A 15,785-nucleotide genomic window follows, 5' to 3' on the forward strand; every position below is an offset into this window, starting at 1 on the left:
TCCAGGTGTTTTTTTTTCTGCGGACCAAAAACGAAAAGGATCATCCGGTGTTTTTTATTATTTGCATTTTCCACGCTGTCCCAACTTTTTCTGATTTGGGGTTGTATATAATATAAAGATTTGGCTTTTATAATGCCAGGTTTATACTCGGTTAGGGGTTTGATTATACACTTTTAATTTCTGGTCATTATACTGTAGAGCGAGTTTTTATCTCTAATCATTCTCATTATAACGTGTTTAAATAATTGTGTACAGTGTAAATAATCCTGGTTTATGGATTAAATGTCATTTATTGGGTAAATCAGAGTTGGAGTTTATCATTCTGCTCTTTTTCAGAATAATGGAAACAGCAGAAGTGGAAGAACGTGTGGATCTACTGAATGAAGAAGATGAAAATAAAGCAATAAAGAAGGAAGAAGATGAAGATGACGGTTACCTCTGTACGTAACAATAGTGCTTCATGCCTCCTGTCAGGTCCAGATCTGTCAGTGTGAAGATAAAGTTCCTGTCAAGTTCACCGTGTTTTTACTGTCACGTGTTTCAGATGGAGGAACATCATCCAGTGTGGAACATCAAGAGAATGAAGGTTTCCAGATACAACCTGAAATAGAGGAAGACTCTGAAGATAAAGGTGAACTCAATACGACCAGATTAATGTTCTCAATTGATGTGCTGAACCAGAAGGTTTAATCCTGACGTACTGACACACCCCCACACCCCCATACCATGATACACCCTGGTACTGATACACCCTCATACCATGATACACCCTGGTACTGACACACCCCCATACCACGCCCTCATACCATGACACACCCTGGTACTGACACACCCCCATACCATGACAGACCCTGGTACTGACACGCCCCATACCATGAAAGACCCTGGTACTGACACACCCCCATACCATGACAGACCCTGGTACTGACACACCCCCATACCATGACAGACCCTGGTACTGACACACCCCCATACCATGACAGACCCTGGTACTGACACACCCCCATACCATGACAGACCCTGGTACTGTAACACCCCCATACCATGACAGACCCTGGTACTGACACACCCCCATACCATGACAGACCCTGGTACTGTAACACCCCCATACCATGACAGACCCTGGTACTGACACACCCCCATACCATGACAGACCCTGGTACTGACACACCCCCATACCATGACACACCCTGGTACTGACACACCCCCATACCATGACAGACCCTGGTACTGACACACCCCCATACCATGACAGACCCTGGTACTGTAACACCCCCATACCATGACAGACCCTGGTACTGACACACCCCCATACCATGATACACCCTGGTACTGATACACCCCCATACCATGATACACCCTGGTACTGACACACCCCCATACCATGATACACCCTGGTACTGACACACCCCCATACCATGATACACCCTGGTACTGACACACCCCCATACCATGATACACCCTGGTACTGATACACCCCCATACCATGATACACCCTGGTACTGACACACCCTCATACCATGATACACCCTGGTACTGACACACCCACATACCATGATACACCCTGGTACTGACACACCCTCATACCATGACAGACCCTGGTACTGACACACCCCCATACCATGACAGACCCTGGTACTGACACACCACCATACCATGATACACCCTGGTACTGATACACCCCCATACCATGATACACCCTGGTACTGACACACCCCCATACCATGATACACCCTGGTACTGATACACCCCCATACCATGATACACCCTGGTACTGATACACCCCCATACCATGATACACCCTGGTACTGACACACCCCCATACCATGATACACCCTGGTACTGACACACCCTCATACCATGATACACCCTGGTACTGACACACCCACATACCATGATACACTCTGGTACTGACACACCCTCATACCATGATACACCCTGGTACTGACACACCCACATACCATGATACACCCTGGTACTGACACACCCTCATACCATGACAGACCCTGGTACTGACACACCCCCATACCATGACAGACCCTGGTACTGACACACCCCCATACCATGATACACCCTGGTACTGACACACCCTCATACCATGACAGACCCTGGTACTGACACACCCCCATACCATGACAGACCCTGGTACTGACACACCCTCATACCATGATACACCCTGGTACTGACACACCCCCATACCATGATACACCCTGGTACTGACACACCCCCATACCATGATACACCCTGGTACTGACACACCCCCATACCATGATACACCCTGGTACTGACACACCCTCATACCATGATACACCCTGGTACTGACACACCCCCATACCATGACACACCCTGGTACTGACACCCCCCCATACCATGACACACCCTGGTACTGACACACCCCCATACCATGATACACCCTGGTACTGACACACCCCCATACCATGACACACCCTAGTACTGACACACGCCCCATACCATGACACACCCTGGTACTGACACACCCCCATACCATGACACACCCTGGTACTGACACACGCCCCATACCATGACACACCCTGGTACTGACACACGCCCCATACCATGATACACCCTGGTACTGACACGCCCTCATACCATGACACACCCTGGTACTGACACACGCCCCATACCATGAAACACCCTGGTACTGACACACGCCCCATACCATGATACACCCTGGTACTGACACACCCCCATACCATGACACACCCTGGTACTGACACACCCCCATACCATGACACACCCTGGTACTGACACACCCCATACCATGACACACCCTGGTACTGACACGCCCTCATACCATGACACACCCTGGTACTGACACACGCCCCATACCATGAAACACCCTGGTACTGACACACGCCCCATACCATGATACACCCTGGTACTGACACACCCCCATACCATGACACACCCTGGTACTGACACACCCCCATACCATGACAGACCCTGGTACTGACACACCCCATACCATGACACACCCTGGTACTGACACACCCCCATACCATGATACACCCTGGTACTGACACACGCCCCATACCATGACACACCCTGGTACTGACACACCCCCATACCATGACACACCCTGGTACTGACACACCCCATACCATGATACACCCTGGTACTGACACGCCCTCATACCATGACACACCCTGGTACTGACACACGCCCCATACCATGATACACCCTGGTACTGACACACGCCCCATACCATGATACACCCTGGTACTGACACACCCCCATACCATGACACACCCTGGTACTGACACACCCCATACCATGACACACCCTGGTACTGACACACCCCCATACCATGACACACCCTGGTACTGACACACGCCCCATACCATGACACACCCTGGTACTGACACACCCCCATACCATGACACACCCTGGTACTGACACACCCCATACCATGACACACCCTGGTACTGACACACCCCCATACCATGATACACCCTGGTACTGACACACCCCCATACCATGATACACCCTGGTACTGACACACCCCCATACCATGATACACCCTGGTACTGACACACCCTCATACCATGATACACACTGGTACTGACACACCCCCATACCATGATACACCCTGGTACTGACACACCCCCATACCATGATACACACTGGTACTGACACGCCCTCATACCATGACACACCCTGGTACTGACACACACCCCATACCATGATACACCCTGGTACTGACACGCCCTCATACCATGACACACCCTGGTACTGACACACGCCCCATACCATGATACACCCTGGTACTGACACACGCCCCATACCATGATACACCCTGGTACTGACACACCCCCATACCATGACACACCCTGGTACTGACACACCCCATACCATGACACACCCTGGTACTGACACACCCCCATACCATGACACACCCTGGTACTGACACACGCCCCATACCATGACACACCCTGGTACTGACACACCCCCATACCATGACACACCCTGGTACTGACACACCCCATACCATGACACACCCTGGTACTGACACACCCCATACCATGACACACCCTGGTACTGACACGCCCTCATACCATGATACACCCTGGTACTGATACACCCCATACCATGACACACCCTGGTACTGACACGCCCTCATACCATGATACACCCTGGTACCGATACACCCCCATACCATGACACACCCTGGTACTGACACACCCCCATACCATGACACACCTTGGTACTGACACACCCCATACCATGACACACCCTGGTACTGACACACCCCCATACCATGATACACCCTGGTACTGACACACCCCATACCATGATACACCCTGGTACTGACACGCCCTCATACCATGACACACCCTGGTACTTACACACGCCCCATACCATGATACACCCTGGTACTGACACACGCCCCATACCATGATACACCCCCATACCATGACACACCCTGGTACTGACACACCCCATACCATGACACACCCTGGTACTGACACACCCCCATACCATGACACACCCTGGTACTGACACACGCCCCATACCATGACACACCCTGGTACTGACACACCCCCATACCATGATACACCCTGGTACTGACACACCCCATACCATGATACACCCTGGTACTGACACACCCCCATACCATGATACACCCTGGTACTGACACAACTCCATACCATGATACACCCTGGTACTGACACAACTCCATAACATGATACACTCTGGTACTGACACACCCTCATTCCATGATACACCCTTGTACTGACACACCCCATACCATGACACACCCTGGTACTGACACACCCCATACCATGATACACCCTGGTACTGACACACCCCCATACCATGATACACCCTGGTACTGACACACTCCCATACCATGATACACCCTGGTACTGACACACCCCCATACCATGACACACCCTGGTACTGACACACGCCCCATACCATGACACACCCTGGTACTGACACACCCCCATACCATGATACACCCTGGTACTGACACACCCCCATACCATGACACACCCTGGTACTGACACACCTCCATACCATGATACACCCTGATACTGACACACCCCCATACCATGACAGACCCTGGTACTGACACGCCCCATACCATGATACACCCTGGTACTGACACACCCCCATACCATGATACACCCTGGTACTGACACACCCCCATACCATGACACACCCTGGTACTGACACAACTCCATAACATGATACACCCTGGTACTGATACACCCCCATACCATGACAGACCCTGGTACTGACACGCCCCATACCATGACACACCCTGGTACTGACACACCCCCATACCATGACACACCCTGGTACTGACACACCCCCATACCATGACAGACCCTGGTACTGACACGCCCCATACCATGACACACCCTGGTACTGACACACCCCCATACCATGATACACCCTGGTACTGACACCCCACCATACCATGACACACCCTGGTACTGACACCCCCCCCCATACCATGACACACCCTGGTACTGACACACTCCCATACCATGATACACCCTGGTACTGACACCCCCCCCCCCCCCATACCATGATACACCCTGGTACTAACACACCCCCATACCATGATACACCCTGGTACTGACACACCTCCATACCATGACACACTCTGGTACTGACACACCCCCATACCATGATACACCCTGGTACTGACACACCCCCATACCATGATACACCCTGGTACTGACACACCCACATACCATGATACACCCTTGTACTGACACACCCCCATACCATGATACACCCTGGTACTGACACACCCACATACCATGATACACCCTGGTACTGACACACCCCCATACCATGATACACCCTGGTACTGACACACCCACATACCATGATACACCCTGGTACTGACACACCCCATACCATGATACACCCTGGTACTGACACACCCCCATACCATGACACACTCTGGTACTGACACACCCCCATCCCATGATGCACCCTGGTACTGACACACCCCCATTCCATGATACACCCTGGTACTGACACACCCACATACCATGATACACCCTGGTACTGACACACCCCCATACCATGATACACCCTGGTACTGACACACCCACATACCATGATACACCCTGGTACTGACACACCCACATACCATGATACACCCTGGTACTGACACACCCCCATACCATGATACACCCTGGTACTGACACACCCCCATACCATGATACACCCTGGTACTGACACACCCACAAACCATGATACACCCTGGTACTGACACACCCCCATACCATGATACACCCGGGCACTGACACTTCCCCATACCATGATACACCCTGTTACTGACACACCCACATACCATGATACACCCTGGTACTGACACACCCACAAACCATGATACACCCTGGTACTGACACACCCCCATACCATGATACACCCGGGCACTGACACTTCCCCATACCATGATACACCCTGGTACTGACACACCCCCATATTATGATACACCCTGGTACTGACACACCCACATACCATGATACACCCTGGTACTGACACACCCCCATACTATGATACACCCTGGTACTGACACACCCCCATACCATGATACACCCTGGTACTGACACACCCACATACCATGATACACCCTGGTACTGACACACCCCCATACCATGATACACCCTTGTACTGACACACCCCCATACCATGATACACCCTGGTACTGACACACCCCCATACCATGATACACCCTGGTACTGACACACCCACATACCATGATACACCCTGGTACTGACACACCCACATACCATGATACACCCTGGTACTGACACACCCCCATACCATGATACACCCTGGTACTGACACACCCCCATACCATGATTCACCCTGGTACTGACACACCCCCATACCATGATACACCCTGGTACTGATACACCCCCATACCATGATACACCCTGGTACTGACACACCCACATACCATGATACACCCTGGTACTGACACACCCCCATACCATGATACACCCTGGCACTGACACACCCCCATACCATGATACACCCTGGTACTGACACACCCCCATACCATGATACACCCTGGTACTGACACACCCCATACCATGATACACCCTGGTACTGACACATCCCCATACCATGATACACCCTGGTACTGACACACCCCCATACCATGATACACCCTGGTACTGACACACCCCATACCATGATACACCCTGGTACTGACACACCCCCATACCATGATACACCCTGGTACTGACACACCCCCATACCATGATACACCCTGGTACTGACACACCCCATACCATGATACACCCTGGTACTGACACACCCCCATACCATGATACACCCTGGTACTGATACACCCCTATACCATGATTCACCCTGGTACTGACACACCCCCATATCATGATACACCCTGGTACTGACACACCCCCATACCATGATACACCCTGGTACTGACACACCCCATACCATGATACACCCTGGTACTGACACACCCACATACTGTCCCACCGTTTTCTGATTTGGGGATTTAATTCTGTGTACTAACTACTTGTTTGTTTCCTACTCCAGATATGAACACCATCTTCTCCTGCTCCTTGTGTCCAGCTTCCTATACGTCCCAGATGTACCTTCTCAAGCACGTTAAGAGACGCCATTATGATATATGTGAGACTCTGGTTAAGTCTGAAGAGATGGAGGATGAAGATCTGATGCCCGACGAACGCCCGAGTAGCCCGCAGACGTCCTTCGGTACCGTCATCTGCTCAGACTGTGGGCGGAGCTTCAGTTGCCATAGTGCACTTAAAATCCATCAGCGCATTCACACCAGAGAGAAACGGCATCACTGCTCAGACTGTGGAAAGATTTTCAATCGTGGGAGTGCGCTTAAAATCCACCAGCGCGTTCACACCGGAGAGAAGCCCCACCACTGCTTAGAGTGCGGGAAGAGCTTCAATCGAGAAAGTGCTTGCCGAAACCACCAGCGCATTCACACCGGAGAAAAACCGTATCAGTGCTCGCACTGCGGGAAGAGTTTTACCGATCAGAGTGCTCTTAAAGTGCACCAGCGCATTCACACCGGCGAGAAACCGTACTGCTGCCCACAGTGTGGAAAGAGTTTTAATAACCACAGTGGTCTCAAGACGCACCAGCGCATTCACTCTGGAGAGAAACCGTATCAGTGCTCGCAGTGCGAAAAGAGTTTTAATCAGCCAAGTCATCTCAAGTCACACCAGCGCATTCACGCTCTTGATAAACCCTACTCGTGTTCACAGTGTAAGAAGACTTTTAATCAAGAGAGAGCTTTCAGAGCCCATCAGCACGTTCACACTGGAGAGAGGCCGTATCAGTGCTCGCAGTGTGACAAGAGCTTTACGGATCCAGGTGCTGTTAAGAAACACCAGCGCATTCACACCGGAGAGAAACCGTATCAGTGCCCGCAGTGTGGGAAGAGCTTTGCCCAGCTGAGCACTCTCAAAACCCACCAGCGCATTCACACCGGAGAGAAACCGTATCAGTGCTCACAGTGCGAGAAGAGTTTTAATCAACAGAGTCATCTAAAAACCCACCAGCGCATTCACACCGGAGAGAAACCGTATTCATGTGCACAGTGTGGAAAGAGTTTTAACCAGGAAAGAGCTTTCAGAACACACCAGCACGTTCACACTGGAGAAAGACCGTACAAGTGCCCACAATGTGAAAAATGTTTTTCTGACCCAAGTGCTTTTAAAAAGCACAAGCGCATTCACACCGGACAGAAACCGTATCAGTGCTCACAGTGTGGGAGGAGTTTCACCCAACAGAGTACTCTCAAATCCCACCAGCGCGTTCACACTGGAGAGAAGCCGTATCAGTGCCAGCACTGTGGAAGGTGTTTTTCACAGCAGAGTACTCTCAGAACCCACCGGCGCATTCACACCGGAGAGAAAGCGTTTCACTGCTCGCAGTGTGGGAAGGGTTTTAATCAGCAGAGTGCTTTCCGAACCCACCAGCGCATTCACATTAGAGTGAAGCTGTATAACTGTTCGAAGTGTGGAAAGAGTTTTAATCAGCAGAACGATTTCACAGCCCACCAGTGCGTTCAAACCGAAGAGAAAGCGTACCAGTGCTCAGAGTGCGGGAAGGGTTTCAATCAGCAGCACGATCTTACGGTACACCAGCGCATTCACACCGAAGAGAGGCCGTACCAGTGCTCACAGTGCGAAAAAAGTTTTACTGATCCGACCGCTTTTAAGAAACACCAGCGCGTTCACAGCGGTGAGAAACCGCATCAGTGCTCGCAGTGCGGGAAGTGCTTTACTAACAAAAGTAATCTAAATAGTCACCAGTACATTCACACCGGAGAGAAACCGTTCCAGTGCCTGGTGTGTGGGAGGGGCTTTGCTAACCAGAATAATCTTAAAATCCACCAGCGCATTCACACCGGAGAGAAACCCTATTTCTGCTCGCAGTGCGGGAAGAGCTTTACCGACCCAAGTGCTTTCAGAAGACACCAGCGTATTCACATGGAAGAGAAGCCATATCAGGGGAGTTCTCCTCCGACCGATGATGGAGCAGACGACAACTGTGAAAGCTCTGTTGAAACCCTCATTTAAAACCTCGTCAAGATCATCAAATCAAAACACCGAAAGCTTCTCCAGCTGTTGACGGGGCTGTTGTGGAGTCTCTACACTGAGAGGGAAACGATCTACTAACCGAGGATGGAGAAGATTCAAGAAGATTGAAGAAATAAGCAAGAAGTTCCATCAGAAGCAGAACGCATTTAGCGGCTTACAGAAGAGCTTCCATAGTGAACATTTCCCCACTGTAGTCCATATGTTTCTCTACATGCTTTGTTAACTCCCTTTCACCCTGTTCTTCAATGGTCAGGACCCCCCACAGAGCAGGTATTATTTAGGTGGTGGATGATTCTCAGCACTGCAGTGACTCTGACATGGTGGTGGTGTGTTAGTGTGTGTTGTGCTGGTATGAGTGGATCTAAACACCTCACTGTCACTGCTGGACTGAGAATAGTCCACCAACCAAAAACATCCAGCCGACAGCGCCCCGTGGGCAGCGTCCTGTGACCACCGATGAAGGTCTAGAAGAGGAGCGACTCAAACAGCAGCAATAGATGAGCGATCGTCTCTGACTTTACATCTACAAGGTGGACCGACTAGGTAGGAGCGTCTAATAGAGTGGACAGTGAGTGGACACGGTGTTTAAAAACTCCAGCACAACACACACTAACACACCAGCACCATGTCAGTGTCACTGCAGTGCGAGAATCATCCACCACCTAAATAATACCTGCTCTGTGGTGGTAGAACAGCATGAAAGGGGGCTAACAAAGCATGCAGAGAAACAGATGGACTACAGTCAGTAATTGTAGAACTACAAAGTGCTTCTATATGGTAAGTGGAGCTGATAAAATGGACAGTGAGTGTAGAAACAAGGAGGTGGTTTTAATGTCTATATATCTATCTTTAAATCATATTAATATTTCATCTTAATGTTTGTCTTTAATTTCTCTGTTTTTAATCTTTGTGCTGTTTAATGCCGACTCATTTTTACATGTAACTGTTCAGTTTGCGTTAAATTTACATTATTATTGTTTATTAATTATTATGAGTGAAAATGATTGTAATCAGTGGTGATGAATAAAGAGAAAATCATTTAAAAATTCGTTCCGATTGGCACAGTTTTTACAGTGGATGTCCGGCACTGAGAATGCACCAACGAGTAGCAATAGCCAATCATGTCTGTGTAGACGATGGTACTGCTGGGATTCGAATCCTGGATCTCAGCGATAAAGGGCTAGCCAGCTGAACGCCTATTCTATGCAAACCTGATAAACTTAAATCATAATAATAATAATAATAATGTTCTTTCATTAGTTATGGATACCAGCGAACAGTGTAGATTGCTAACAGAACAGAAAGTCTGCAGAGCGCTCTGGAGCAGGTTATCATCAAGGGTCTGGGTGTACTGAGCTGCATTCATCTTTCCCTCTATCAGGACTAGTCGCCCCCGTCCAGCTGCTGAAAAACATCCCCACATCATGATGCTACCACCACCATGCTTCACTGTAGAGATGGCATTAGCCAGGTGTTGAGCGGTGCCTGGTTTCCTCCAAGATGTGACGCTTGGTATTCAGGCCAAAAGTTCACCAGATGATCTTGTTTCTCGTGGTTTGAGAGTCCTCTAGGTGCCTTTTTTTCTTGAGGCGTGGCTTCCGTCTGGCCACTCTACCATACAGGTGTGATCTGAGGAGGAGTGCTGCCTGGATGGTTGATCTTCTGATAGGTTCTCCCATCTCCACAAGGATACACCGGAGCTCTGTCAGAGTGACCCTCGGGTTCCTGCTCACCTTCCTGGCCAAGGTCCATCTTCGCTCAGATTGCCCGGGCGGCCGGGTTTGTTTATTAGGATTGTAACGTCATGGGTTAGACTTTGGTTCCATTCATGACGGGAACGGTAGTTACTCATTACACAAGATTCATCAGTTCACAAGGTTATATCAAACACAGTCATGGACAATTTAGTATCTTCAGTTCAACTCACTTGCATGTTTTCAGACTGTGGGAGGAAACCGGAGCTCCCGGAGGAAACCCACACAGACACGGGGAGAACATGCAAACTCCAGGATCGAACCCAGGACCTTCTTGCTGTGAGGCGACAGTGCTACCCACTTAGCCGCTGTGCCGCCCAGGTGACTTCAGTTCTTCTTCCATTTACAAATGATGGAGGCCACTGTGCTCTTTGGGACGTGTAAAGCTGCAGCAATGTTTCTGTACATTCTCCAGATCTGTGCCCTTACCTTATGTAGGCAGGCGTCGCCTAGTGGTTAAGGTACTGGTCCAGTGATCAGAGGGTCGCTGGTTCAAGCCATACCACTGCCAGGATGCTGCTTTTGGGCCCCTGAGAAAAGCCCTTGACTCTCAACTGCTCAGATTGTATAGTGTAACTGTAATGTAGACGCTTTGGATAAAGGCGTCTGCTGAATAGCAGAATACACAGGCTGTCCTCACACTGACAAGCCACTCAAAGATCCCCCCCCATCCACTTCCCAGCACTGGACTCTACATCTCTAACTACACACATAGTTACATACAGAATATATAGTGTTTTATCATATAGTTAATATACAGTATATATCTTATTTTTATTCTACCCTTTTTTATTTACTGTACTTACACTGTACTGGAGCTGCTGTAACACTCGAATTTCCCCCATGGGGATCAATAAAGGAATCGTATCTTATCTTAAATGCTAAAATGTAAATGTTGGCAATCCCCAATCATGTCTAATCAATCGAATTGACCACAGGTGACTCCAGTTAAACTGTAGAAACATCTCAAGCAGGATCAGTGAAAACAAGATGCACCTCAGATCACTTTTGGGTGTCACATCAATATGATATTTTACATAGGAACAGCTTTTTCCCCAGAGCTGTAACACTTTTTAACCACAGTTGTTCCCTTGGGTAACTGTTGGTAAATACTGGTTAACAGTCCGTGTGCTGTCGGGTCTGTTAAATATGTTCTATGTTACATGTCATACATGTGTATTTATCTGCACTTATAATTTTTTCCTCAGATTTGAGTGATTCCATATTTTTTTCCTCTACTTGATCTAAAAAAAAGCAATTGTGACTGACCACAACTATTATATTTGTTTCTTTTTTTATTGTTTCTTAATGCCAGAGGGTTGACAGTTTGAGAAATGATAGTTTTGTGGCATGTCTGTGATTTTTTATTTTTCTACAAAATTAAACAATTGAAAGAACATCTTCCAAGAGTGGTGATTCCATAATTTTTGCCAGGGGTTGTATTATGTGTATTGTGTGTACTACTGTGTGGACTATTGAGTGCATCACCAAAGCAGATTCCTTGTATGTGTAACATACCTGGTGAAATAAAGTTATTCTGATTTTTATTTAATGAGCACAAATGTCTAAAAACCTGCTTCACTTTGTTATTGTGGCTATTTTGTGTAGAATTTTGTGACAAAAACAAACTGAATCTATTACAGAATGAGTCTGTAATGTAATAAACGTAGATAGAGAAGGTGAAAGGAGTGTGCAGACCTTCAGGCTTGATACTTCATCTAATATAAGCTATAATAATAGTTCAATATTGGACACAGCAGTAATAATGTTTGACAATATAACATCTCACTAGTGTAGAATCATTAATACTTGAGATATTTGCTTTTGTTCCACAGGAGGCACTAAAGCAGCTTCTCAGATGTTTCCCAGAGGAGGAACAATAAAGGATAAAGCAGAGAAGAGGAAGAACCTGCAGCAGCTCATGTGTTTATACTGTAATGATTCATCTGTAAGTTACATTTTATTATTACATTTTAATAATTCACTACATTCTAATTATTAATAGCAGTACAGACCATAATAAAATAGCACTGTGAGGATTTGAGGAGATTTAACTCGCTTCCAATGTAAACACACAACTGCTAGCTGCTCTGCTAACTGTTAGCATAGAGCACACGATTCATTACTGATCAACCGATTCATCTGAACCGATCAAGCAAAATGAATCAGTTGATCAGTTGCTCCTGTAAGTCATCTGGGACAACTCGTCTTTGTTTCTACACTCACTCTCCATATTATCAGCTCCACTTACCATATAGAAGCACTTTGTAGTTCTACAATTACTGACTGTAGTCCATCTGTTTCTCTACATACTTTGTTAGCTCCTTTCATGCTGTTCTTCAATGGTCAGGACCCCCCACAGAGCAGGTATTATTTAGGTGGTGGATGATTCTCAGCACTGCAGTGACACTGACATGGTGCTGGTGTGTTAGTGTGCGTTGTGCTGGTACGAGTGGAGGTTTTAAACACCGTGTCCACTCACTGTCCACTCTATTAGACACTCCTACCTAGTCGGTCCACCTCGTAGATGTAAAGTCAGAGACGATCGCTCATCTATTGCTGCTGTTTGAGTTGGTCATCTTCTAGACCTTCATCAGTGGTCACAGGACGCTGCCCACGGGGCGCTGTTGGCTGGATATTTTTGGTTGGTGGACGATTCTCAGTCCAGCAGTGACATACCAGCACAAAACACACTAACACACCAGCACCATGTCAGTGTCACTGCAGAGCTGAGAATGATCCACCACCTAAATAATACCTGTTCTGTGGTGGTCCTGTGGGGGTCCTGACCATTGAAGAACAGCATGAAAGGGGGTAACAAAGCATGTAGAGGAACAGATGGACTACAGTCAGTAATTGTAGAACTACAAAGTGCTTCTATATGGTAAGTGGAGCTGATAAAATGGACAGTGAGTGTAGAAGGGACCCCCTGTATTCCAAATGACCGGAGCCTCCTCAACAGATGGAGTCTGCTCTGGCCTTTTTTTGTACAGCGCCTGTGTATTATCAGACCAGTCCAGTTAATCATAAGGTGAACACCCAGGTACCTAGAGGTGTTCCAGGTCCCCGGATGTTCACCGGTTTCAGTGGTTGTGACCCAGTCCTTTGAAAGTCCACCACCAGCTCTTTTGTCTTACTGGTGTTGATCTGAAGGTGGTTTTGTTCACTCCAGTCCACAAAGTTCTTGGTAAGCTCCCTATACTCGCTGCAGTCTCCATCCAGGATGAAACCAACAGCAGCAGATTCATCTGAGAACTTCTGGCATATACTGTGTCTGTGCCATCCAACCTTGTCTGTCTCATTTTCCTCATTCAGCAGCTCCTCAAATAAACACGTCAGTTCTTTAAGCTTTGTTTAGATAGATAGATAGATAGATAGATAGATAGATAGATAGATAGATAGATAGATAGAGACAGACAGACAGACAGACAGACAGACAGACAGACAGACAGACAGTAAGATAGATAGATAGATAGATAGATAGATAGTTAGATAGATAGATAGATAGATAGATAGATAGAGACAGACAGAGACAGACAGACAGACAGACAGTAAGATAGATAGATAGATAGATAGATAGATAGATAGTTAGATAGATAGATAGATATATAGATAGATAGATAGATAGAGACAGACAGACAGACAGACAGACAGACAGACAGTAAGATAGATAGATAGATAGATAGATAGATAGATAGATAGTTAGATAGATAGATAGATAGATAGACAGACAGAGACAGACAGACAGACAGACAGTAAGATAGATAGATAGATAGATAGATAGATAGATAGTTAGATAGATAGATAGATAGATAGATAGATAGAGACAGACAGACAGACAGACAGACAGACAGTAAGATAGATAGATAGATAGATAGATAGATAGATAGATAGATAGTTAGATAGATAGATAGATAGATAGATAGATAGATAGATAGATAGAGACAGACAGAGACAGACAGACAGACAGACAGTAAGATAGATAGATAGATAGATAGATAGATAGTTAGATAGATAGATAGATAGATAGAGACAGACAGAGACAGACAGACAGACAGTAAGATAGATAGATAGATAGATAGATAGATAGTTAGATAGATAGATAGATAGATAGATAGATAGATATATAGATAGATAGACAGACAGACAGACAGACAGACAGACAGACAGACAGACAGACAGATACTTTATTGATCCCGAAGGAAATTAGAGTAATGGTTTGAGTCCCACTGTTTTATTGTTGTTAAGCAGTGTGGTTATATTGCTGTTTTCCATGCAGGTATCAGTGACATGGTTTCTAGGGATTGTTATGTTTGGTAATTTTGGTAATGAGGGCCAGTGATAGCTCAGTGGTTAAGGTACCGGACTAGTAAACAGAAGGTTGCCGGTTCAAGCCCCGCCACCACCAAGTTGCCACTGTTGGGTC

The 15,785-nt window shown here is 47.3% G+C and overlaps 1 protein-coding gene across 1 annotated transcript; it reads left to right on the forward strand.

Annotated features, from left to right (window-relative positions):
• The first annotated feature begins 340 nt into the window (after positions 1–340).
• LOC134302817 (zinc finger protein 271-like) lies at positions 341–9,584 on the forward strand. The gene is made up of 6 exons (XM_062988030.1): positions 341–440; positions 545–631; positions 7,561–7,740; positions 7,906–8,095; positions 8,265–8,373; positions 8,877–9,584. Exons 1-6 carry the CDS (start codon positions 341–343, stop codon positions 9,582–9,584), a joined length of 1,374 nt encoding a protein of 457 aa, XP_062844100.1.
• The last annotated feature ends 6,201 nt before the right edge of the window (positions 9,585–15,785 follow it).

Source organism: Trichomycterus rosablanca, chromosome 2 (assembly GCF_030014385.1).
Source record: "Trichomycterus rosablanca isolate fTriRos1 chromosome 2, fTriRos1.hap1, whole genome shotgun sequence".
Taxonomy (NCBI): domain Eukaryota; kingdom Metazoa; phylum Chordata; class Actinopteri; order Siluriformes; family Trichomycteridae; genus Trichomycterus; species Trichomycterus rosablanca.

What these genes read in the sequence shown, in the direction of transcription:
- LOC134302817 (XM_062988030.1), top strand. Translation starts at nt 341, where the DNA reads ATGGAAACAGCAGAAGTGGAAGAACGTGTGGATCTACTGAATGAAGAA. An exon ending in GGAAGACTCTGAAGATAAAG is followed by an intron (nt 632 to 7,560) that starts GTGAACTCAATA and finishes TTCCTACTCCAG; the next exon opens with ATATGAACACCATCTTCTCC. An exon ending in TAGCCCGCAGACGTCCTTCG is followed by an intron (nt 7,741 to 7,905) that starts GTACCGTCATCT and finishes TTCACACCGGAG; the next exon opens with AGAAGCCCCACCACTGCTTA.